We start from the raw sequence: 26,387 nt of genomic DNA on the forward strand, positions 1-26,387 counted from the left end.
CAAACACAGCTGATGAGAGTGAAAGTGAACTGCCAGTTCGTGGCCCTCCAAATGCAGCAGTGATGCCAGACTGCTATCTGTGAGATGTTCCCTGCATGCTCTTTCCTCCTAATAGGGGAAAACCCAGAAACCAGGGGAAGTCCTGGAATGGTGTTCAGAGAACACACTAAATAAAATGCAATGGCTTAGATTTTGTTGCAAGAGATACTGCTGGTCTCCTTGCAAGAGATACTGCTGGTCAAATGCTAAAGCAATATCTTCTGACACTGAGTCTTAATTCAGAGGTGCTTTATTTGCAAGTCATTTACATTAAGGCAAAGGCTTCTCAGAATAAGTGAAGTACACTTTAGCTTTCCCATTATTCTTTCTTCTCAGTTTCCTGGAGTAATTTCTTTTTTTAGTTAGTGTCCTTTTAACAGAGGACAAATGGCACACATGGAAGCATGCAAAATGCAAATACATTGATCACTGAAGGTGGGAATTAACACGGTTTCCTAGGGACAGATTCCTGGGCAATATGAGCCAGGATCTCAGATCCATAGATGATGGACTCAGACTCCCTCTAGAACCCACTTTCTCTACCGTGTCAGAGGACTTGGCTTGTCCTCAACTCCCAAGGTCTCCAAGATCTCATGAAGGGGTGCTGTGAAATCAAGTTAAGCCCTTGTCTGTGTTGCTTCTCAGGCCGAGCAGGTCTTTGGGTAGCTGCTCAGATATCTCCTGGCACTGCACTCTCCATCTGCCTTAACCACCGGCATGTCCTAAGATGATGCCTAGTTATCCTCCAAACACAAAGCCCACATGGATCAGGGACTGTGTCCTGCTGAGACAGGAGCATTTCCAAGGCAGCCCTGTCTGCTTATACCATTCATGTGGAGTGACATAAATTAAACGTCTTCCACTATCCAGGCACATACACACAGAGAAAATATGTAAAATGCAGTGCGTCAAGTCATGTTTTATTTGTCGTTAAGTTTCCCTGGCTATTAAGCTTCAACATATTTATTGTTTTCCCTCCCCCCTCCTTTTTGGAAAGCTTGGAGTAGTCCTCTTGAGTTCAAAACAGGATTGAAAATGGTTATATCTTACACTGTCCTGCCCTGCCAAAACTATCTGCACTTCTGCATACAGCTTAGGGAATTGTGTGTATTTTAGCTCTTGCCACAGCCAAGGTCATAGGCACTCTGCAGTGTGTTGGAGCCTGCATCCTCCCTTCATTTCCCTGGATTCTGTGGCAGGATGGTCGAAGTTCTCCAGTATAATCAGACAAAACTGGGGAATATTGATAAATTAAGTCTGAAATTGAATTGCTCTTTCCATGGTTATTTATTTTGGTGTTCTATTTAGTGCTTTCTGCATGGCCTTCACAGCGCCAGGTTTTACTATGCTGCAAGTTTTGTTACTGACAAGTTGTAATGATCTGAAAAGTTCTCTTGAGGAGAGCTGGAAGGATTAGCAACTGGGGAAGGAGCAGCTGAGGACGGGGCACAGTAGAAGCATCCAAATCAGCCAGAGACCATGCCATTAGTACATGTGGTTGATGGATGGTTCTACTGAATGCATTAGCAGCCCTGGCATCCACCTGGTAATCATTAGGTTCCAGAGTTAATCTGATGTTGCTGTAACGCAACCTTCCAGAGCTGCCAGAATGGCTGCAGGCTCAGGCATACCTCACACACTCACTCACTCTGGATTTTTGGGGCTTCCTCTGCACCCTTCACTTCTTTAATACATTTATGTATTTGGAGTGCACTGTTGATGTAGGGGACGAATCCCACAGAAAAAAGTGTAGCTGCCATATCACAAAGATCGTGGCATGCGCCGTGTTTTCCAATGGCCGCAAGCAAGCCCTGAGGCGAGGCCACCTCAGCTCCCTGTGGTGAATAGAGAAGCGTAACCCGGTGGGCTGTCAGAATTTGGCCATGGCCATGGTGAGGTTGCCAAGGTGGCTGGGTTAAAATCCCTCCCCCCTCCCTTCTGAGTGCAGAAAAGAGCTCCTCCTGAGACGGAGCATGGCTTAGAATGGCTTCCCTCTTCCTCACACTTTTTCCCATCCCTCTGTGGCCCGCTGACTCTTGGAAGGGTTCCCACACATCCTTCCCCCTCTGCAGGTCCCCACAGCTCCAGCTGCAATTAGACCTGCTGTCTTCAGAGTTACTCTGAGATCTTGCAGCGCTGGGGAATGTGCTGGCAAAAAAAGTGATGTTATATTATTATCGTCATCAACAACATGCTGAAAGGTGCAGCTGCTTTCCCTTTGTCTATTAAAACCGTTTCCGTGTTTCGTGCACAGGAAGCAGAGGAAAAAGTTGCACGACCGCCTTCGGCAGAGCCTGCGCTCAGAAAGGAACAATGTGATGAACATGGCCAACGGGCCACACCACCCCAACCCGCCACCGGACAACGTCCAGCTGGTGAATGTAGGTTTTACTGCCCGCGTTTCAGCCTAGGCTGCCAGTGCCACAGCAAAGCTCACCCTGCAGCTTTTAAACTTCTACCTGCCTCAGGCTGGTGACTGAATTCTCTTGGCTTTCTCCACCCAGAAACAATTAGGGACTTTGCAAAAAATATGCAGTAAAATGAGATATGCTTCTGCAGATGGCCAGTTTGCTGGGGCATACTGCAGTGCTGCAACTGTGCCTGTGGATCTAGGACACCAAAAGCAAGAAAACCACCTCTGAAAAAAATACTAATGGCTCTACAGCAGGGCTAAGTGCTGTAGGGATCAGTTTCTTCAAACACACCTGTCTTGCTCTTCCTACTGCCCCTAGCCTGATGGTTGGTGAGTAGGGACAGCCCCCTCAGATCAGGAATGTGACATTATGAACTCATGGGTAAAAGTCTGAATGAAGATCTCATCTGGACAGTAGCAGTGGCTGGGGAGATGGGGCTGGGGCAGATACTCCACCAGCATCCCTCAGCCATTTGTCAGAGCAGAGCAGAGAGTTACTCTTCAACTAACCCCTTGGCCAAGCTCCCTGGCCTTAGAAGCCAGGGCTCATGTTGCTGGTAGCCGCTGCCTCCTGTCTTCCTTTTCCCAGGGAAGCCTGATGCCAGGAGGGAACGTTCCTGCTGCCTCAAGCCGTCTCCACTCTCCTGCTCCACCATCGCTGTACATATTCATGACAGCTCATTGCAGGGGTGAACCCTGGCTCTGCTAAGTCAATGGCAGTGCTCCCACTGACCTTCGTTAAGGCCAAGACACATTTTCAGAAGAGCTCAGCTTCCAATATTTCCCCTCAAAAGACCTAAATCCATGGTCAGATTATTAAGAGAGGGGAAACCAGGAGTCCCCACTGAGGAGAATGGAGAGTCTTACCAGCAACAGCACTGGGGGGGCTCCAGATGAAAGCTGTGCAGGAGGTTGGGCACTGCACACCTCCAGCCCCATCTCAGGACGCTTTGGCCCATTCTGCAGATCATCCCCTGATGAATAGGTCTGCCCTGGTGCTGCATCCATGGGCATTGAAAAAAGCCAGTTCCTGCCCAGATTCTTATCCTGCAGTGAACAATTGCTACTGCTAACTACTGCTGTCTTCTCCATCAGAAAACAGTATTTTTGATGTATCTGGTAGTAAAGGGGGCGTTGCCTTTCCAGGTCTCTATCCATGAGGACTTCTCATTCCCTTGTTAAATACGTATAGAATCATAGAATCATAGAATATCTCAAGTTGGAAGGAACCCATAAGGCTCATCGAGTCCAGCTCCCTGCTCCTCGCAGGACTACCTAAAACTAAGCCATATGACTAAGAGTGTCCTCCAGATGCTCCTTGAGCTCTGACAGGCTTGGTGCCATGGGGAGCCTGTTCCACCTTCTCAGTGAAGAACCTTTTCCTCATGTCTGTTGATTATAGCCTGATTGGGATGCAGACTTTTGCTAATTTCCTCATTTGTTTCCTCCTACTTTGAGTTTAGATGGGGTATGCGTGCAGAGGTGTACATAAATGTGCTCAAGTGTGTCAGTGTGGTTTCTGCCTGTATTTAAGTGACAAAGTTTGTGCTTTGGCACGTGTAAAAAACTGCAACTTGGCGGGGAGGAGGGCGGGATTGGAAATGATGTCTGCAAATGTGCTGTGAATTACAGTTTGTAAACCTGAGGTTTGTCTGGTTTTTTTCAGCAGTACGTTTCAAAAAATGTAATCTCCAGCGAGCATGTCATTGAGCGAGAAACAGAGACCTCATTTTCTACGAGCCACTACACCTCAACAACACATCACTCCGTGACAGTCACCCAGACACCCAGCCACAGGTACTGGAAGGGGGAGGCAAACAGCACCTGTAATAGCTGATCTGTTGCTGCTGAAAAATGGAAAAGATGTATAAAAAAAACAACCCAGAAAAATCTATGCTCCCTTCACAGTGTTTTCATTTTAAGACTAACAATAGTTGATGTCACGTCACCTAACTAATTATCTTTCCAGGAATTTACAAAGAGCTTTATTGACTGAATGGCATTCCAATACTGTAACAGTGAATTTTAGTATATGCCAGTTGCTAAATCAGTGACAGTCCTCGTGACTAGAAAGCCCTCCTTCCTTCTTTTATCCACACATGCATAATCATCTTGATGCATGTGGATTCATACAATTCACAAACCTCTGCAGCCCCAGTTACCAACCCGAAGGTTATGGTGCACATCCCAAGCAGCAGCAGAGCCCTTCCTTTCCCCTGGCTAAACTTCTGTTCACCTGCATTTGCCACCAAAGCACCCTCTCACGCTCCCCTCCCTTCTTCTCCTTTCCTGGTTGCTGCTCTCCAGCTGGAGTAATGGCCACACCGAAAGCATCCTCTCCGAAAGCCACTCAGTGCTTGTCAGCTCCTCCATGGAAAACAGCAGGCACACCAGCCCAGCAGGGCCCCGGGGCCGCCTCAATGGCATCGGCGGGCCACGGGAAGGCAACAGCTTCCTCCGGCATGCGAGAGAGACCCCTGACTCCTACAGAGACTCTCCTCACAGTGAAAGGTAGGACACACCACCTCATTGCTTTCAGCTGGCAAGGCCTGGTGCTCCCAGATGGTTTCAAAGCTTGGGAGCACAGGAGGAAACCCAACAGTGCAGCTGTTCGCGTAGGGCATGCATCGCCTCATTCGTAAAGGTGGAGAGCGTGGTAGGAGTTTAAAGTCTACCAAAAGCATTTCTTCCTTTCTTGCCTCTGCTGGATTTATTCCTGATAGCCAGCAGTTCACATTTGGATGAGCTCCTCTGAAGTCATTTGTCAGAAATTTCCACTATAAAGTAAAACGGCATCTTTGCCTAATTATCAGTTTCTCAGAAGAAGCTAGTGAGAAAACTGAGGGATTTTGTGAACCATAAAAGGTGGGGAGAAAGCAATGTATTGATCCATAGGAGGAGGGCACTAAGGACTCCTAAGCAGTATAGGAATTCTGCCGTCACCTACTTTCTGGGGGATTCCAGCTCCTAAACCCATTATCTCCTTTGAAAATTCCCCTTGACACTTTACTAAATAAAAGCAAGGAACACAAAGTACAAGCCAGAAGAACCCTGGTCATTATTAAATCAGGAGTAGTTAGAAATAAAGCTGGCCAGCAGTTTTCCAACAAAGTAATTTTTTCTCTGAAAAGGCTGGTTCATCAGTACCTAAGGTCTGCCTTGACGTGCATCAGCTGCAAGAAAACTTTTACTGAAAAAGTCTTCTCAGCTTTAGGCTGGGATTTTGTCTCAAGAGCATGAGACGGCCCCAGAGTAGCAAAAGAAAGACTGAGAAGAAACAAGACATTTAAAGAGAGCTTTGCTCCCAACCATCAGAGGCAGAAGAAAAGGAAAAGAAAGGGTTACTGGACCAATTCTCTGAGCATTGTGAAATCACAAGGGATTTGATCTCGTGGGATGTCTATGATGTCAAAAATGCAGCCAGGCAATCCCCAAGGAGACCGAGTTGTGTAGGAGTCAAATTGTGGTTTCCAGAAAAATGGATGTGCAAGTACGGCAAAACCTGTTTCTGTGGTACTCCCTCTGCTACACAAACAACTGCTCAGCAGCGGGATGAGGCACCACGGCTGAGGGCTCTCTGAATGAGGCCTGTAGGACCACTAAGGATAGTGGACTGGCTCTCTCTTTATAAAAGTTGCCTGTTATTTACCATGGAATTTAATTTCAGGATATGCGGCTCACATGACATAAACAGCCATGGTCCCAATCCAGCAGAGCACTTCAACAAGATTAACTTTTAATCGTGCAAGTAGCCCTGTTTAAATCAGCAGGATTACTCACGCGGGTAGAGCTCAGCATGTGCTTAAGTGCTTTGCTGGATCAGGACCTATAGCAGTACATACGGCATTGTCTCCTGCCTGGGAACCGTACAGGACGCACGGCCACACGCCCACCGACGGCAAGTATTACAGCTTAGTATATTTGGGCATCTGCATGTGAGAAGCGAAGATCGTTCACGCTGTCTTCCCACATTGCCTGGGACACCCAGAGCATCATTCTGATATAAGCTGTTTCAATTTTAGAGGTGGCGAAAGGAGCATGTGCCTTTCCGTTTCAATGAGAAGAAAGAAGGCATTTCATCAATTATTGTGTTTCTTGAAGATTATGCTATGGGTGAAAAGCAGCAACATTTGTGTGATAATTCACCAGGCATTGATGGCCTAGCCTGTGCGTGAAACAACTGTGAATTTGGAATGCAGAAGATGGTTCCCTGGGCATTAAATTAGGCCTCATCTATTTTTAGCAAGCAGAAAATACATGGCAGATTATTTCTGAGATGGACTGCATGTATGTGTGTGTATATAAGGGGGAAAACAAAAGTTATTTACAACTAAAAATTACTCTGAAACATAAAGGAATGTATGAGCTGACAAATTACTTCCTGAAGCCATCAAATGTTGCTGTGCTGTGAATTGGTAGATCAAGGCTGTGCTCCCTCCACCCTCCAGTCCCCCAGCCCCTTCACAATTTTGAAATTAAATAGAATAGACATTACAAGGGGTTCTTTTGCATTACCCCATCCCTTTGTTGGATCCCATGCCCTGACACCCGTTTACACGAGCAGAGGACCCAAGCACCTATATTTTAAAAAGTCCTTAGCCATCTTACAGGAGAGAAGATCAAAAAACACCATCTGCACGAAAGGCTGGACTATATGATGAAGTTGGCAGCATGTAACTAGTTAATGCTTGTTGGCTGGCTGTGGATACACTCTGATTCCCTTTCACTGAGCCAGCATCGTTTACCTCTTGTTGGATGTGAAGCTGGATAAATCCATTGCCTTTTAACCTTCCTTTCGGGATGGGCTGGAGCTGCATGTGTTCGGCTCCTGTGCCTCAGCTCGTGGACAGCAGCTGGTTAGCACTGCCGCATTATGGTGTGGGGCAATAGACCAGAAATGTGTGAATGCACAGCACCCCGGCATGAGTAACCTGACACTGATGGAAGCGTGCACAGTACGCTGAACGCATTTAACTAACAGTGCGTTAACTGAACCAGTTTAGCTAAAATCCAGTCTGTCAATTCAACACTGTCTACGTCCAACACTGTACCAGCTGGGGAAGTAGAAAGGCTTCGGGTTTTCAGACAATGCCTATTTAAAAATGTGAAAGGGATGAAAAGCTCACTCATGGAAGGAAAAATAAAGAATTACTTCATTCATGCAGTGCACAGACCTACTAATTGCCCTCTGCTCTCACTAGCAACCAACTTGATTAATTCCCATGCATAACTCCAGTTTTGTTTTTCTTTCTCCTGTTCCTCAGTTGATGTAAATCAATGTGCCTATACTGAAACCAATTTACTCTACTACACATCAGTTCAGGATCTGCCCCAGTTTCTCTTTTATCCAATAACTCTGTTTTAATCAAGTGTAATATGTGCAACTGAGTCATAGATGGGATAGAAAAGTTGGATTCAGATTTATTTTGGTAATTTCAGACTCAGAGTAAAAAATCACTAATGAAAAACTTCATCAGTCATAGCCATATAACTTGTCTCAATGAGCCTGTGTAAGACATGGAGCTTAGAAAGATTTTAAATTTGGACACAGATGAAATTCAGGCAGGGGAACTTAAGATGAGAACAAAAGCAAAGCCAAAATATGCAAAACGTTGTGCTGGGCACTGTGCCTTTGATCAAGAGGTTTCAGGCAGATCCTCACCTGGCATGAGTCTGCATGACCTCATAGCATCTCATGGAGCTCTGCTAACTCAAACCAGCTGAGAGTCTCACATTTTTTGTCCTGTTCCTTTGGGACGAGCTCTGTACTGGCACCTGAGCTTCGTTTTCAGAAATCACCTTTGACCACTACCTTTCCCACAGAAACTTATGAAGGAATAGGGGCAAATTTCGCAGAGCAGTCATGAACACTAGGCCAGACAGTCCTCTCTGTCAGCATTTGTTCCCACACACGAGGACAAATAATGCTCCATGTTTCTTTGCAGATAGACCTACCAGCCAGGTTAGCCAGCACTGAAGTGTGGAGCAGCACAAAGCTGTTGGGACAGTGCTGCAAATCCTCCTCTGGTTACCCCCAGCAATTAAAATTAGCAGAATCTGGCTCTAGATTTTGTCCAAACTTTGCTTTTCTCCTTAGCCTGAGACAGTCTGGTTGCCAGAAGAGCGTGAAGCCCCAAGAGGATTGTCCCTTGGTCCCCTTCCTTTCTCTCCTCCTGTCTGTTTGCATGCACCCCAGGTTCTGGTCAAATCCTGCCAGAAGTGCAGCAGCCGTTTTCCTTTTGAGAAAATACTTGCAAATGCATTTTGTTTCTGGCAGCCCCCCAGTCTCTGAATCCCATTCCTGGATTCGTTCCAGGAAGTTATTCTGGCAAATAATTTACAACATCTCCATCGCTCTTCTGAGATGAACAGACCTGGGGGCTTTGCCGTGCTCCTCCTGCTCTCAAACTTTTTTGCCCAGAGTCCCAGAAGTCAGCAGTTTTATAGGATTAATAGCAACAGAAAAGTTTCCCTGATAGCCCTGTGTGAGGATGCTGGGGATCTTAAGGGATCCCTGCCTTTTCCGTCGCAGCCCACGTGAGCAGCTGTGTTCACATGTCACCACCACTCCTGTGCTTGCAACCTTTCCCCATCTCTTTTCTTCAGGTATGTCTCAGCTATGACCACACCAGCTCGCATGTCACCCGTTGATTTCCACACTCCAACTTCTCCCAAGTCCCCCCCCTCCAAAATGTCGCCACCAACTTCCAGCTTGACCGTCTCCGTCCCTTCGGTGGCGGTGAGTCCCTTCATAGAAGAGGAGCGACCACTGCTCCTGGTGACCCCGCCACGGCTACGTGAGAAGTACGACCACCACCTTCAGCAGTTCAACTCCTTCCACCACAATCCTGCCCATGAGAGCAACAGCCTGCCGCCAAGTCCTCTGCGGATAGTGGAGGATGAGGAGTATGAGACCACGCAGGAGTACGAACCAGCACAGGAGCCTCCAAAGAAACTCACCAACAGCCGGAGGGTCAAAAGAACGAAGCCCAATGGCCACATTTCCAGCAGGGTGGAAGTGGACTCCAACACAAGCTCTGAGAGCAGCAGCTCTGAGACGGAAACCGAAGACGAAAGAATAGGCGAGGATACACCGTTCCTGAGCATACCGAACCCCATGGCGACCAGTCTGGAGCCAGCCGCTGCCTACCGGCTGGCTGAGAGCAGGACTAACCCAGCGAATCGCTTCTCCACACCGGAAGAGTTGCAAGCAAGGTTGTCCAGTGTGATAGCTAACCAAGACCCTATTGCTGTATAAAACATAAAACACATAGATTCACATGTAAAACTTTATTTTATATAATGAAGTATTCCACCTTTAAATTAAACAATTTATTTTATTTTAGCAATTCCGCTCATAGAAAACAGGAGAGGAAAAAAAACTTTTATAAATTAAATATACGTATGTACAAATGTGTTATGTGCCATATGTAGCAATTTTTTACAGTATTTCAAAAATGGGGAAAGATATCAATGGTGCCTTTATGTTATGTTACGTTGAGAGCAAGTTTTGTACAGTTACAATGATTGCTGTCCCATAGTATTTTGCAAAACCTTCTAGCCCTCAGTTGTCCTGGCTTTTTTGTGCACTGCATTATGATGACTGGATGTATGATTTGCAAGAATTGCAGAAGTCCCTCTGGTCGCTTGTTGTAGAATCCCCAGATCAAAAAGCCCTGTAATGGCACTCCCACCGTACCCACCCCACCAGAAACACACAGAGAAACACACACACACACACACAGAAAAAAAAGATAAAAAAAAAAAAAGCTGAAAAAACAACAAAAAAATAGTTTCTTCTATAAGAAGTTTTATTTGCTTTCTGTGTAAGAAATGAGTTTTGTCTGCTCTCTGCCAGCCAAAAGGTTTGCTTCTTTGAGCACTGGGATAATAGTAGATCCAACAGCATGCTACTATTACTTACAGCAGGATAACAAAACAAACAAACAAACAAAAAAACCAGACAAAAAAAAAAGCCAACCTGCATTAAATAATGTTACTTATAGAAAGAAAGTAATACTGTGATTTTAAACCAAATATATTATTAATCAGAGGTCAGCTTGTAATTACTAGAAGCTGCCATTTCATTATTTTCCAGATATTAATTGTCCTAGTTATCCCTTAGAAAATGGGTTTAGGTTAGCTGAGGCTTTGAACCCAATACTCTATTAAAAAAAAGGAAAAAAAAGACAAAAAAGAAAAAAAAGAAAAAAAAAATTTATATTAGTTTAAGTTAATGGGGCAAATATAATAGCAGATATCTGTAACCAAGCAAGGAAGAGATCTAGCTGGAAAACAAATGCCACTAATAAAAGTGCAATCAGTTTTCACCTCTATTTTTTAATGTTGATTTATAATAGATGATTTATCCTTTTGTTTCCCCTCAATTTTCCCCCTTTTCTTCTCCTCCTCAGAAAGAACCCTGACAAGCTTCTAGCAATACCTTGTTAGAGTTGCTGTTGGAGTAAGGGTTACTCTTGGACACAGAAATGACTTTCAGGGAAGAACTGATTTGCTGAATAGTTAAAAAGTATAGGCAAATAGGAAGGACATAGCGGAAGTATGGAGTTCATTTCTACTCGCCTTTATTGACTCCATTATTTGGGGTGAGGGAGGCAAGGCTGATGCAAAGCCTGTTTATGAAGGCAAGCACACCATGTGGGTAACAGCCATAGTGTGCGTGGCTATTTGATATCAGTGTTTATATAGCCAGTGATGGCCTTGAAGTCTTTGACTAGTAATGAACAAGGATGCTGTCAGTGCTGGAGCGGTTGCATCCGTTCAGACAGAAGCAAATGGCCTCTTTTGCACTGAATTCCTATCAGTTTAGTCAGGGTCACTCTGCCTCTTCTCTTCTTTTGATTTTTGTTGTGTGTTCAGTTGGCACAGCATAGACTCAGGATTGATGTGGAAAACAAATGTTTTTCCTAGACTCCGGGGATTCTGAAAATGAGAACATATGTTCTACAGGTATTACTGGACTCTAAATAAGAGCCATGTCAAGAGAAACAGAATTTCAGCCAAACTACACTCATCCTTTGGGCCACATCCTGGTCCCAGTTAAATGAAGAGAAATAAGTCAAGGAAGTTTTGCGAGATGTAAACCCGAGTAACTAAAGTCCCGACACAATAAATTGTTCAAGCATATGCTTATGCTAATCCCAGCAAAAGTTATCTTCAGCATGTGCTAGACTCTCATTGACGCATCCAGCACATGCATAAAGTTAAGCATGCGCTTAAGAGTTTTGCTGAACAAGGTGTCCTATTGATTTGAGACCTGAAAGCAAAGTCTAGTAAATGAAGCTGTTTATCAGGATGATGAAAATCAGTGAGTTGCTCACTGTATAAATCAACCACATCACATTAGTAAGAACATGGGTGAGTCTACTTGACCACCAGATTCAGCAGAAAAAGAACAAAAAAACCTTAGTATAGGAAGAAGATGATGACAAAGTTGTACGCTAGGATGCTGGTGGTAGAAGCAAAAGGCTAGGGAACTAGCACAGCTTTGGGCTACGTGGTGGCTGAAATAGCACTGCTTATTTGAGAAGTCTATGGGAGATGGCAAAGTTTGTCAAATACATACTGTCTGGACTTAAGTCCCCTTTGCCGTTTTTTCCCTAGCTGGCATGTACTTGAACACACTTTGCCTTTACAGACCAAAACAAAAGCTCTCTACAAATTCTAGATACCATACACTCATTTTCATCCCTTTAGTCATGCCTATTTATCTGCAATCCCATGCAGCAGAATATCCACCTCCCCAGTAACTCTGCAACTTAGTAGTACAGAGGGCCAGGTGGGCTTTCCTGATGCAGACCACCAGTTTCCAAAGGATTTGCACTGCTGAGTTTCCAGAGGCACTTGAAAATCTGTCCTTTCAGTAAGGTCTCTCATACTGCAAAGATCTTACAGGACGGACAAGACAGAAAAAGGATGTCAGAGGAACAAGAGATTTGCCCCAAAATCACCCATCTTAGTGGCAGAATAGAGATTATAACACAGGTATTCTATAATCTCCTCCAGTATAGGTCACCCACAAGGCCAGTTCTCATTGAAGCGTCTGTGATAGCCCAGACAGATTAATCAGGATGGAAAGGGAACTTGCCTTGAAGTGGAGTAAATTATTTGACTACTAATGCTGTTATTATAGAGGGCCAGTATAAAACGAAGGAGTAATTGCATGCTTGGGAGCTGTACATGTGAGATTTATTCAGTGTGGGTCTAGGGGAAAATGTCACACCTCTTCTGTTGCAGTGCCTCAAAATCAAAGTGGTGTGCAGTCCCTTCTCCTCCTCCCCCCAGTACATATAGTAGTGTGTTATAGGGTAAGCATGAAATTAGGCTGGGGACTTCACATGGACCTAAGAACAAGAAAATACAATTGGGGATATGGCTGCCTAAGCCCTTAGGTCTTTGGGGAGAACCCAGCCTTACAGCACAATTCATGCAACAGCGAGTTATGGGAGTTGCCCTGGGTTGGCACTCACAGAAGCGGGAGCAGGACGCGGCCCCTCACCTCTGGACTTGCTTTTAGCACACTGTGAGGGTGCTCCGCGTCAGTCAAGTCCACACCCCAAAGTTAGCAAGTCTACATGGCCACAGGTTCTGTTGGCAGGCTGCAGCAAGCTCCTGCTGGCCAAGGGGCTGGAGACTGCAGCAGCACGGAGCAGAGCCAGCAAGTGCCTACGGGAAAGGCCAGCTCCCCTGTTGGGGATATTCACTTCATTACCTGGACCTTTGAGCTAGGCAGTCCCAACACCCTTGGGCCATCACTGTGTAACCCTTGCCAACTTTTGGCTGAAAGTCATGGCAAGGAGAAACATACTTTGAAGAGGGGGGGAATATTCCAGTGGTGGCAGAGCTGTTCAGATTGTCCTGGTTTCTTTCCATGTCATTTAACTTGAGCCGTGAGTTTTCCCTGTGTATGTGTTTATATGCAGGAATTATTCCAGGATACAAGGCTTCCTTCAGGGGTGTATAGCTGGAATATGTTGTGCACAACCTGGTACAGCCTGCCTGTTCAGCTGGTGTAAATCATTACAGCTCCACAGAGGTTCTCATGTAACAGAGAAAAACCTACTCCCTCCTCTTGGCCTAGGTATTCCCTTCCTCACTTGAGCCACCCCAACACCCCCAGGTTTAAGAGATCACTGCCTTTATCAGGGAAACAGGAAAGTTCCTTCTCTTTCCAGTCCTCCAAAACAACGCTGCATCTCCCTGCTTCTCTCACACACATTGCAAGCAGTTTCCTGAGCATCCAGGATAGCAAACTGGTGTCCCCTCAAAGGACACACTTCTCAGCCTGTTGAACACTTCTTGGCCCTGCAGTGTGGCTACTTATGATCAGCTGGGACTTACTTCTAGTAAGAAACAAAAAAAGCACCTATGAAATGCTGCAGAGAAGGGCAGACAAAGAACATGGCCAATTATCATCATTTCTAATTCTCTATTCTATTGTAAATACATCTTGTACATACTTGGATGTTTTCATCATTTACTGTCTTTATGGATTATGTGTTAAATGAGACTCTTAGTTTATTGTGTAACACTGTAAATAACATAACGTCCTTTATTATTTATGCATAGGCATCTAACACGCGGAGAAAGTTATCCTCATATTATTTTAAGATATATGTCAAAAATATGTTGCATTTTTCTTTTTGCTTTGAAAAAATTGTAATATATCCTCTTTTTCCCCTCTTTTCCTTTAAAAGAAAAATGAATGCTAATTTATTGTTCAGGAGAGAAAGGGGATGTAACTGAAAGGCAAACTGTTCAAAGAACATGCTATGGAAGCCACAAGCTACTGATAAACTAAAGAATTTATTATCCCAAATACAGCAATAAGTAATTGTTGATTTATTAAGGTTTTGTTATTCATTTTCAGTAAAAGAGGTGCTGGATTAAATTGTTTATGTGTTGTACTGGCCCAGCTGCTCAGCAGACTGTGTCAGGTCACTAGCCACCATCTTTCTGGATCCAAACATTGTTGTAAAGGTCTTGTTCTGTCTTTGTGGGCCACTGTTCCCTGAGTTTTCTGACTCATCCCTATGGAGGTCTCTGGCAGACACTCTTGTTCCTACAACATTATTAGTTTCTTAAATTATAATTATTAGCTTTACCCTGACCATTACTACTCAAGGTGGATGGGGGTTGAGGGGGGAAGAAATGACACAGACTTGTTGGGTCTGTGAGAGCCTGCTCTACAAAAATGTCACCTCACTGCTCAGTAACAGTCAATAAAGCAAATCAGATACTAGGAATTATGAGATGACATCATCATGCCACTGTATAAATGCATGATTTGTGCAGATCTTAAATACAGTGAGTGGTCCTGGTCTTCTTGTTTCAGAACAGAAATAGTATACTGGGGAAGGGTTTGGAGGGCAACAGGGGTGAACAAATATCTGGAGCTGGTGAGGTCCAGGGGGCACTGAGTAGGCTGGGTCTCAGTAATCTGGAAGAAAGGACAGCTGAGGGGACATATCACAAAGGTCTGTGGAAACATAATTATCTTGTAGAGGGTAGGAGAGGACTGGCTGTTCAGTACCTCTTCCAATACAAGAAACTGAGTTATCAGTCAAAGCTACTGGGCACCATATTCAGAAAGATGTGGCACTTCATGTGAGATGTAGGGAACTTGGAGAACTCCTTGCTGCAAGAGGCTGTGGATCGTAGAAGTTTCCATGGGTTCAAGGGGAGTCCAGATCTTAGACAGTAATCCAATGAGAATTACTAAATCCATGGAAACCACATCAGATGCTGGAAATACCTGAACTGAAAACATATGGAGGTTTTATAAGGTGGAAATAATCGTGTATACTTGCCCTGCTTTTACCCTTCTTCACCTATCTGCCACTCTTGGAGAGAGGGCAGGGCAGATATCTGATCTGGCTGTTCTTACATGATATTAGTATGTAAAGTCATTTGCTATTGACAAGCATTACATAAGAGGAGGAAAGGTGGGAGTGAGCAAAGGAGGGAGTAATGCAGCAAAGACATCTTGGATGTGTTTCAAATTCCTTTGTTCCCAGGCCTGGTGGAAAACACATAGGTCAGATTCCTTCCACCTACCTATAGGTGCTGAATGAGATGCCAAACAGAGGAGGGAGGGAGGAGTGGAGGGATGGAGGAATGGAAGGATAGAAGAATGGAGGGATGGAGGGATGGAGAGAGGGAGGGAGGAACGGAGGGAGGGACGGGTTTGGGTTTTCTGTCACCCTCCCTCCCCCATTCTCAACAGAGAGAGTGAAGACCTGGCGGGCCTGTCAGACCTCGGGACAGGTTCAGTTCCCCTCTGACAACTTCCCTGTCTTGCTATTGCATGTAGAGGGGTCCTGTAGCCAGAGGTCTGGGTGCTCAGGCTATTTGCCTCACTTGAACGTCTTAGCTGGGTAGGGCCTTGTCACCTCAGAGCAAGCCCAAGCCAGCATCCCATTGCACAGTACTACTTCTGAGGAAAGGAAGATGCTCCTCTTATCTTCCATTGCAGGCTGTTGAAATGGGAGTGGGTTGGGTTGAAATGGGAATGGGTTGCCCTGAGAAGCCAGTCTCCTCCTCAGGCTCCCCCACTGGCCTTTCTTGGGTGGGAGAGGAAGGTAGAGGATTTCTGAAGCAATTAAGTACCATAAGAACCACTCAGAGTCAACAGGACTAAGGACCTCACGTCACATTTCACGCAGACCAGAGTGCTTTAGGGAACACGTCCTTGTGTGTCCCAAATGGCTGTCCTTGCAAAAACATTGTTTGTCACTCCATGCTGTCTTTATCCTATTGTCTCTCTCTGCCAAGCTCCTGCCTCTGCACTTCTCCACAAGGTCTGGAAGCAGATGGCCTCAGGGAACACTACAGGAAAAGAAAGAAAACCCTTCTCCTCATTTCTGCAGCCCACAGCTGGGTATGCTCTTAGCATGCCAACTCCACCCAGTTATGAGCGCATGATTTGGATGACACATTCCCCAAGTTAGTTCTGTCTCAGCTACAGCTGATGGGAAGAAAACTATATCAAATGCCTCGAGATGTTGCAGCTAGTCGCTGATGATTAACCTGTGTAGCCCAAGAAAAGCAACATGGACTGTGCTCAGGTTATGAGCCTGAGAACTCTTCTTTAGTGACAACAGACCCTTAACAATGGCACTGGGAACCCTACAGGGCTAAATCTCATTTTACCATTCAGAAAAAAAGACACAGAGCCTTGGGGTTTTCTGATCCCAGAGTGTTCCTTCTACCTGATGCTATGACCTTTTGCTGGAGTCATTACAAAGTAGTCCTTATTAGAAAAGTTCTACTGATTGCAAAATTATTCCCCATGTCTCCAGACTAAGTGTGGCAGGACAAATGTCACAAATCACTGGTATGTTCCTGATGCCCCCATTTTCACCCATCAGGACAAGGACTTAAGGGAAGTTCCACATCTCCCAGCAAGGAAGAGGTGGAACGTTATCAGGCCCATGCACATCTAGGAAGGCTGCCATGTCAATGGAGTTGAGGAGAGTATGGGTCTCTCCACCGGGGGTATTTGGAGCTCCGTGCTTTCTAAGCATTGCACAGGTTGTCTGAGCCTGAGACAAAGCCATCAGTATGAACAGAATGAATTGCCCTTGAAAGCTAGACCTCACTCTCCAAGCCTTTAGGTCCAGTAGGTAACCAAGCATCAACTTTAGTTGGAAGCTGGACTTTTAACATAAATGACAGCTGCTGAGGTTTCCATTTTGTTTCTTCCCCTTGGGGATAGCCAGAGATTTCCCTGCACTGGATGTGATGCCCTGGGAACTCGGGAGGGAGGAACCCTGGCAGCAGTGCACAGAAACCACCCGAAGTAAGGCCAGCTTTTCTGATGACAGCAACAGAGAAGGTGTCGAGGGAGTCATTGCAAGGTTACATGCTCATCAGTTGGTAGGGAGTACAGTGATTGTTAACAACTGATTAAATCATTACTCTAGTAATGGCCAATTTGGAACCAAGCTTCAGAAGCCAAATATTGTGTGGGAGGTATTTTAACTTACCCTGCACATTACTGCAGACAACGGGGTGATGTGTTCACTATGCGTACACACACGTACAGTCTCCCAATTTGTTGTAATGATTTCCTGATGTTCAGTGCATGCTCAGTGACAGGAAAGGAAAAATGCCTCAACACAGCCATTCAGCAGCTGCAAAATTGCCTGCATCCAAGAGGAAACACCTTTTGCACAGCAGAGAGGAGAAAATGAGGGTGGTATTTGACCTGAATAGCTGTGAAGAGATGGAACGGGAATGCTTCTTGTTTCCCCAATTGGACAGGCTGGATCACAGCCTGCAGACGAGCCTTCACAGAGCCACAACTGAGAAGGGACTGGCAAGGTGGAGGACTGAGGGGGCTCAGACTAGGGTCAACAGTGGCAGTGTGTCTCTCATTTCATTGAAGTAACCCTAGACACAAAGGATTCATCCCAAACAGAGAGAGAGTCACTGAAGATGCCCAAACGATGGGTCCTGGGCCCTCTGTATGTGGCAAAGAGAGAGAATCCCCAAAAAGCAATTCTTATCCCGAGTTCTGACTCCTGCGAGGTTTGCATCTTCTCCTCCACCTTCGCACCCTAAAGGCCCCAAAGCTGAGGGTGAGGTGAGTCAGATCCTCCACAGAAACAGACAGTAATCTGCTGTATGTATATGAGGAAACTTAGATACCTGCACTTACAGCATCATTCCTGGAAAAAGCAATGGGAACTACTAGGGCTGTGAAAGAAGTAATCCAAAACTATAGGAAATAAAGGCCACTTACATGAATGCCACAGTATAAATTCAGGAACCTGCAATTCACCATCCAGTTTTAAAATCATCTGCTAGTAAAAGCAAATAAAATAATAGAAAACAAAATAATACCATCCTAGTGATACATGAACCATTTTAATCATGACAAAAAAAGCCCTGTAATTCTGACATCTTAGCATCTGCACACACCATCTTACCATATTCAACTAAAACATGCAATATTTATCTGACGGCTAATGATTATGAAATAAAGCTCAAAGTAATAAAACTCCAAATAAGAACTGGCAGACCGCAGCTATCTTGTATTATAATCAGCAGCTCAGTTGTTGTGGTACTAAATCACGCATTCTGGGTCATATCAATGAAACAACAGAAAGGAGCTCTTATACTTAGTCCTCATTACTTTCATTTCCAAGAGCCATCTTCCTTCAAATAGGACTTACATGGCCTGTTACAAACAGCTTTACCAAATCCAAAGAGCAAATTGTGATTACTGAAGTCCAGGTAACAGATTAGATGTCCAGGTAACCTGAAGTCCAGGTAACTGGATTGTCTTAACGGTAATTCTACCCTCAGCTCTTTCCTTTATTTGGCTGCCTGGTATAGTCCAGAGCCTATCTGAATATTTCTGTGCCTCTCATAATTAGTTAAAATTGCCATTCTAGGACTTCAGATGTGGCAATCATGGTATTTCTAGTAAACTTCACTTGCTGCTTTACAACTTCATTTGACTGACATGCGCTCTACTGGCTCAGCAACAGAACAGCTCTCAGCTCGGTCCCCAGGTGATTGCAATAGGTTCTCAGCTGCAGGAGAACAGCATGCTTGCTGCTCCTTCTTTGGTATTTCACCAGGATCACATCATCAATGTCAGCACTCAGCTGCAGGAGAACAGCATGCTTTCTGCTCCTTCTTTGGTATTTCACCAGGATCACATCATCAATGTCAACACGTAGTTCCAGGATGTTCTTTGGAAATATTTTTGGTTGAAGATCTAAAAGGCCTGAGCTTGTCTGTTTTCCACCACATGCATGCACCACATCTTTCAGATTTAAGGAAATTGAAAGAGCTTTTGGGGGGGAGCAGAACAAAGGGGATGCTATGAGGTTCTGCCTCAGGAGTAAAAGATAAACAGCTTTGCCATCGAGCCCACATTTAGCTTTGTTACACTCACTGAGCAAGGTATTATTCATTGCAAACAGAGGTGATGGGAAATGTGCCATACTGCCTGAGGGATACGGTGATGCTGAACTTCAGAGCAGAGGCTCAAAACCCTTCGCAGTTAAGGAGCGGCACCAAGAGACCTGGCTGACTTGGGAGCTCCAAAAGTATTCAGAGCATTGCTCTAATAAGGCGGCCATCTGAGTGCATTGCAGTGTGTCATGCCCTAGGCATGTGTGGAGGTTTCAAAGGTCAGCCATTCTTGGCTGCAACTTGCTTTCAGGGGTGTTAAGTGTTCCCAGACTGGCAGGAAAGCCCTTTGGCTTGAAGACACCTATCCAGGGCTTTCTTCCTGAAGCCAGTAGGGAGACCCAGGATCTCAGCAGTGCTCCTTCCAGCCTGGAGGAGAAGGAAACAAATGCACAGCTTGACTTTCTGTATGTTGGCCTGAAACCAGACGCTGTGTCAATACTCTGCTATGACAGCTATGGTAGTGAGAATTACTTCAGAACAGAGGCATCCGGTGACTTAGAAGCTGAACAATCCCTTGCACCAAAGAGCAAATGTTTTCTCTGATTTCTTGGAGGGGTGGTGGGTGGGAGCTGAAATGATCAAGTGCAATGGAAACTTTCAGCCTGCGGGCTGGGTTAGAGTCCTCCAAAGCCTTGGAGCACAGGCAAGCACTTCGACAGTAGATGCTCTCACCCACTACCAACATGGAGCCTCAGCTTCCTCCTGGTGGCAAATGCACTGCAGGCTCTTCAGGAGAGTACAGCGGCTGGTTTAAGCAGTGCCATTGCTTGGTGGCTGGGGTTGAGACAACAAGGTCACAACCATCCTTGTACATCCAAGCAGTGACATGAGTGTCCAGTGACTGTAGTTGTGTAACCAGCTGTCCCATCCACCTGTAAATGTTGTACCTACATGGCAAGAACTTGCTGGATGTTATCCACTGCCGGTGCAAGATGTTTATTTTGTCTCAAGCACAAAACTGCTCTCATCCAAATGTAAACTCTCCCAGAGGACTCGGTAACTCTAAAAGGTCTGATCTCTGTGAGAGTCCCCAAGACTTTGCAAGCTGGAATTCCTCTAAGGGGAGAGGATATCCCCTTTGCTGCTGATAGCAAAGTAGCAGTGACAGCAGAGACCCTAGCATGCACTGGGCCACATGACTACTTAGCTAGGCTTCTGTAAAGATTCTGAAGTACAGATCAAGCTCTCTGCTCTGGTAGCTAACATTGATCTACCAGCTTGGCTATGCCTATAAGAACAGTGGGAAGGTGTTCAACAGTTGACATTTCCAGGAATTGCTGAGTTATCTCTATGGCTAAACATGGTGGTTCTAACTCCTGCTCTTGTACTCAGACTAGTAAATTACCCACCATCCCTCTCCCCAAGATATCTGACTCATGCAGTCCAAGTACAAAATGACCCATGTCATGTATGCTGAATCCCTCCTCTCTGGAACAGCCTTTTCCACTATTGCATTAAACAGGAGAACTGCCTGAGGTCAGATTCTGTAGGAGGGGCTTGGGGAAGTGCAAAAGCTCTAAAGTAGCTGGGCAAAGAGCATCCTGCTTATGAAACATTAATGCTTTCGCGCCTCCCCGCAGAAGTTGCTCTCTTTTAACAGAAATGAAGATAACTGGGTTAAATGCAACAGTCTTCACCCTTACCCTTCCCAGGAGAAACTTTGCTGCTTTTCTTGGTCTTTGTGAGTAATGACTTGCCCTGGAGGAGAAAACCTTCTACAACGATTGTAGCCCTCATTTGCATGTGCTGATTAGCCTCACTATCACCATAGTTTGGTTGTGCAGATGAGCACTCTGCAGCTTCTCAAAAGATAACAAATGTTCCTGCCTTCATTCACAAAGCTGCAAAGGTTTGGCAACGGCATGAATAACTGCTTTGCTAATAGCAATCACTAATGCAATGACTGGGATTAAAAATAGGATTGCTAATGCTATTAATGTAAGTGACAGTGATATGTCACAGTGCTGTATAGCATGTAACCTTGTTATAGCTGAAGTTTGTTACCACTAACATACTTTGGGGTTCTGCCTCAGCTAATTTGCAGGAACTTTCAGCTGCAAATGGCATATATTTGGAGTATGAAATACCAATCCCATGCAATGCCCCAGTTCTTGGAAGGACCCCAGAACAAAAATGCATCTGAGCCTGGTGCCATTAACAGAAAAGGAGAGGAAAATGTCTCAGGGCCCCTGCTGGCAGCTGAAACACAAAAAAGCTGTTTGGAGTGCTCAGTAATACGGTTTGGTCTTGTTCCTTGATGGCTGGTGCTCAGAAGATTACTTTTAGGGTGCATGTGAAATAGGGCATGACCAGCTTCAAAGACGGGAAGCAAAGAGCATTTCTCTGCTGCTCCCATTTCCTATGGTCTGCTGAGTAAGTCTGCTTGGACATCTCCATGTGGAATAGGGCAAGAAGTTGACCAGCAGTGAGTATTTAGGACCTTTAAGGAAGGAAGGCAGGAACAGTTCAGAGGGCATAACTGGAAAGGAGTGGCATAAATGTCTTGCTAATGAGAGGGAGTAAGAATTCAGCATAGCTATAACACTTAGAAATGCCCCATCCCTGTTAGGGACAGCACCACAGGCCTTTGGACTGAATAGCTGGGAGCTGCAGCGCTGCTTTGAGCCCATGCATGGTTCCCATTCCCCTAGTACCTACACGCTGCAGCCGGAGTGCAATAGCCAGGGACAGGACAAGCACTTTGATTAGTTCACAGAAAGCTTATTCTAGAGAGGCAGTGCCCGGCAGTCATCTTTCTTGTGTCTCCTAAGTTAACAGCAACACCTGCCTGGTCATTAGGAGCAAGTACTAAGAGGAGGAAGAAAAGCAATGGGACTGCTGAATTATCCAGCTCCATAAGGTCACAGGCTGTTGTTGAAGAAGCAGACAGTACTTGCTTCTCCATTGCAAACAACTGTGCACAGTAGCTAGAAATAGCCCACTAGAAGTTACCCCTGTGCAAGCAGGAGTGGAGGAAAATAAACGTGAAGCGAATAGTGCTGTTCAGTCAGCATGGGAGTCTGCCGCACGGCGGGGTCTGCTTGCCTCCTGGCAAGCTGAGACCTTCCCTGGCAGAAACGAAATGGCAATGGATTTTTGCAATTACCACTAGTACACTTCCAGAAACTGAAGCCTTTCCTCATTTACTCTAAGGATGGAGGAGAAGTGGCTTAACTGATTGGCTGGGGCATGTTTATATGGTCATCCACTAAAAAATCCCAGGCGCTGTGCCAAGTAGGAGGCCTGTGTGATGTCTGAATTATGCTCGTTAGAGCATTCTTGCATCCTTGCTGCTCTGACTTTTCCACACTTCTGGGTAGAAACACACTCATCTTCCAAAACAGTGCATGAGTGCTGAGCCTAATCCTTAGTCTGATGTTTGTCCTAGTTACTGTGTGTCTAATTCTACCCTGGCCTCAAAGAAAAACACAAACTGCTAGAAAACAAACTCTGTTTCTTACAGCCGAATGGGGATAAAGTTTTGCCTTTTGGCCTTTCGCCCGCCCATCTAATTCTTCTTCACCGAGATCACAGGTTAATTCCTGGGTGGCTGCAGCCAGGGCACCTTCCCATAACAACATTGTTCCAGTCTTGCCACACTTCATCCAGCTGACGCAGCTTTTCGCTTGCAGAGACTGAGAATTTTATTTCTGCAGAGGGGTTAGTGGCAGATCAGTAACATTTTCTCCCCGCCCCACAGGACCCTGGGGTTGGTAAACCGGCTTTCTCCGAGGTGTGCTGGGGACTTCTTGCAAGGATTGCCACTAATTACCAGGTTGCACTTTGGCATTGTCCATTTTGTCACTTCTTCAGTAGCCACAGTCTGTAGGATCTGCCATGCCCTCAGCCCAGAGGCTCAGCTAGGCTCTCACGGACCGTCATCTCACTACAGCTATTCATAAGTGGAAAACAAATTGGTGTATACTGCAGGAGAAGACCTCTTACGCTAGCCATAAGGAAAGGAGTGCTCTACCTGAACAGGACCTGTGTGTTTCAGGGACAGGCACTGTGAAAGGTGAAGATGGACCAAGGTAGACGGGTTCTTCAGTGGCCCACCTTGCCTTTTGGCCGTCTCTGTTGTTTTCACGGTTAACAGCCTACATTTCCTGTGTTCCCCCAGGTACTGAACCAGTCCATTCTGACAAGAAGGTGCCCAGCAGCATTTATGTCTGATACTAGTTGTCGTATCTGTAATTAGTAAAAACTGTATCTCCATTAACACTCTGACCCAGGTAAGGTCACAAGCTGGGGGAGGGTAACTTACAGCATTGGCACTCTATTGCCTCCCTACCTTACTCTGCACCAAATGGAGCTGAAAGTCCCTTGTTCCCTAACTGTTACAACTTTTTGACTAAAAACATCTCTTAAAGACGTATCTGCAATTCTAAGAGTTTGTCACTTGAAACTGCACTTAGAAAAAAAATTATAAAGGGCTTAATAATGTTGAAATGCATCGTCTGGCTTCTTTTTTAGTTGATGGTGCTGAGTTACATTCTGGTTTCTATGCAATTGGAAGAGAAATAAAAGACACTTGTGGAAGTGGGAAATAGCCTGAGCAAGATAAAAGTCAAGAAGGTTAATTAATTTTTTTTTTTTAGAGTCAACTTGTGCATTGAAGTGCAGCCCCTCAGAAAATAATTTTCTGGATCTGTAGACTGTGTTGCTGTAGGCAACAAGAGTAAGCCACAAATTTGATCAGATTTCTGGTCGCGCTTTAATGCTGATCTATCCTATCCAGTGCTATTCGTGCATTAAGAAAGCCCTGGTAGGGGGCAGGCAAAGCCGATTTCAGATTAAGAGCACTGAAAGCTAAATGAATGCAATAGGAAAGGGTTTCCAGAAGTTAAGGACAAAATAAAAGGGAAACCAGGGTATAGTCTTAGTTGCCCTTAGGGCCGCTAAGTCCCTATAGCCCCTTGATTGTCTTATGCAGGGAGGTACCCAGTCTTTGAACAGTGTCAGATGATTAATTTTGAAATTAAAGGGATCTAGGAAAAAAATCTCTGATATCTCCAGTGTTTTACCTAGTTACCAGCTATAATAAATGTTTTCTTGTGTGTATTCTTCAAGTGGCATGGTCCTGACTGCATAAATGCAGGCAGCACACATATCGAGACATGGGGTGTGCAAATGGTTCAGTACTCAACCCAGTTATGCTTAAGCCATCATCAAAGGTCTGCCTGCTGCAAGGTCTCATAAGAAAAGGACATGCTAAAAGGAGGCAAGAAAAATTGGTTTAAGGACACTGGCTCAGCTTCAGCCAAGGCATCTCCTCTATGACCTAGCTGGAAGGGTTGAACTCAATTATCTTCTTCAAATATGCAGTCACTTGTTAGACATCCCTCTTGTCCCTGGTATAAGGAGGGATGGATCTGCTTTATCCAGCTGCATGCACTGTGCTGTTTTGTGTGTGCCCATACTTGCTCTCTCTCTGAGGGACTTCAGGATGAGGCACTTCAAGTGGATGGGAATATTCCTTTCCAGCCTTGAACAGTCCCAGGTCTGTTCAAGGCAGACTGACTATGGCCAGCTACACTTCCCTTCCAGGACTAGGCCACCAGTTTATGGATGACAACGCTATGCCATGTGGCTCCCAGGCTGCTGTATTTTATGCAGGACCGCCAGTAGAGGGGTTCCTTTTAACCTCAGAGGTTGGATCAGATCACACTAATGTCCTGAGCTGGTGCCTGGGAGACAGTGGGCAAGCCTGGTGACACCACCCAAATGGGGGGGGGCTCTGGGATGGAAAGTGTACAGTGAAGAAGTGAAAAGATAGGTGTACTGGTCAGACAGAGGACAAACCCATGAATAAAGACCAAAAAGTCTCTTGTGATGTTGACAAACCAGAAGGGCAAACAAAGAGGAAAGATGCAGACATCTTGTCCACCACATCATCAGGCTCGGTAGGAGCGGAGTCTGAATGGATCACAAACTCCAGCCAGTTTTACCCTGCCTTTAGGATTAGCCGTGAATACCTTGCACACTGAAGGGCTGGACTTGGGCTTGCAAGCAAGGCATTAATCAAACACTGGCCATTTTGTGCAGCCCAGAGTATCAGACAGAGTACGTGATCAGGTAGGCGAAGGAGACAAATTTGAACTAGAGTTGTAAAGGATATTTTTAGCTGTTCTTATTCTTCAACAAACCTATCTTCTGTTCCTTCTTTCAGGATGAGATCTCTCCCAAAACTGGGCAAGATCTTTGGTTTCAGGGGTACAAAAGCATCTATCTGCTTGTGTGCCTAGCATTTTTATGGGTGTCTAGGAGAGCGTTAACAGAAGCACAGTCTATCTGTTTAAACTATTTCAGCAGCTAGGAGAGTTACATATAGTGTCAGATATTTTTCACATTAGTCCTCTTAGCAGCTGATAACATATGGGTCTGAGCTGAAATGCTATGATGTAAGCCATGCAAGAGGACCGCAAGGCAAATTAAGCAATAACATGCTTGATGCTCTGGCATCATAACAAACCGTGTTTCTTTCTAAGCGGTGCACAGTGGGGAGAGGTATTCCCTCCCCTTCGCTCTCCTCGCATTTACCCTCAGGCACAAGATGACAGACTCTGTGCTAAGCATCTCGGGCTGCTTTGTACGGCTGAGGGTACCAGCTGTCCTCCTGGCAGCCCCCAACAGCGGGACAGAAGGGCAGCACCTGGAGGAGCTGGCAGCCTCCTCGCCTCTCCCTGCCTCTCCTGCCTCTCCAGCCTGCCCCAGAGCCACTTAGGTGGGGAAAGCAGGGGCAGGGCATCCTGGAGAAACGAGCTGGGGGAAAGCAGGAGAGCAGAGAGAGAAAAAGGCAGAGAGGAGAAGGCTGTGGAGTTGGGGTGAGAACGAGGAATAAAAGGCTGCTTTGCCCCCAGACCAGTTGCACTCTTCCTGGGCTGGATGGATAGGTTGCCTGTGGATGGATGGGAGCAGAGATGGCACCTGGAGACAGGACAAGGCAGCCTGGAAACCCCCTGGCAGCATGGGGCAGCCCTTCTGC

At 45.5% G+C, this 26,387-nt stretch overlaps 1 protein-coding gene across 10 annotated transcripts in view; it reads left to right on the forward strand.

Annotated features, from left to right (window-relative positions):
* Positions 1-10,620, forward strand: part of NRG1 (neuregulin 1) — a 181,531-nt gene extending 170,911 nt beyond the window's left edge. For 9 of the 10 annotated variants that reach the window (XM_075527518.1, XM_075527516.1, XM_075527520.1 and 6 more), the window contains 4 exons: positions 2,294-2,420; positions 4,119-4,249; positions 4,760-4,963; positions 9,059-10,620. In XM_075527518.1, coding sequence (XP_075383633.1) covers positions 2,294-2,420; positions 4,119-4,249; positions 4,760-4,963; positions 9,059-9,710 — 1,114 coding nt within the window. In that variant the 3' untranslated portion in view covers positions 9,711-10,620. The remainder of the gene's footprint in view (positions 1-2,293; positions 2,421-4,118; positions 4,250-4,759; positions 4,964-9,058) is intronic. The other variant, XM_075527517.1, reaches the window with a different exon arrangement.
* Positions 10,621-26,387: the final 15,767 nt, after the last annotated feature.

The sequence above is a fragment of the Mycteria americana genome, chromosome Z (genome assembly GCF_035582795.1).
Source record: "Mycteria americana isolate JAX WOST 10 ecotype Jacksonville Zoo and Gardens chromosome Z, USCA_MyAme_1.0, whole genome shotgun sequence".
NCBI lineage: Eukaryota > Metazoa > Chordata > Aves > Ciconiiformes > Ciconiidae > Mycteria > Mycteria americana.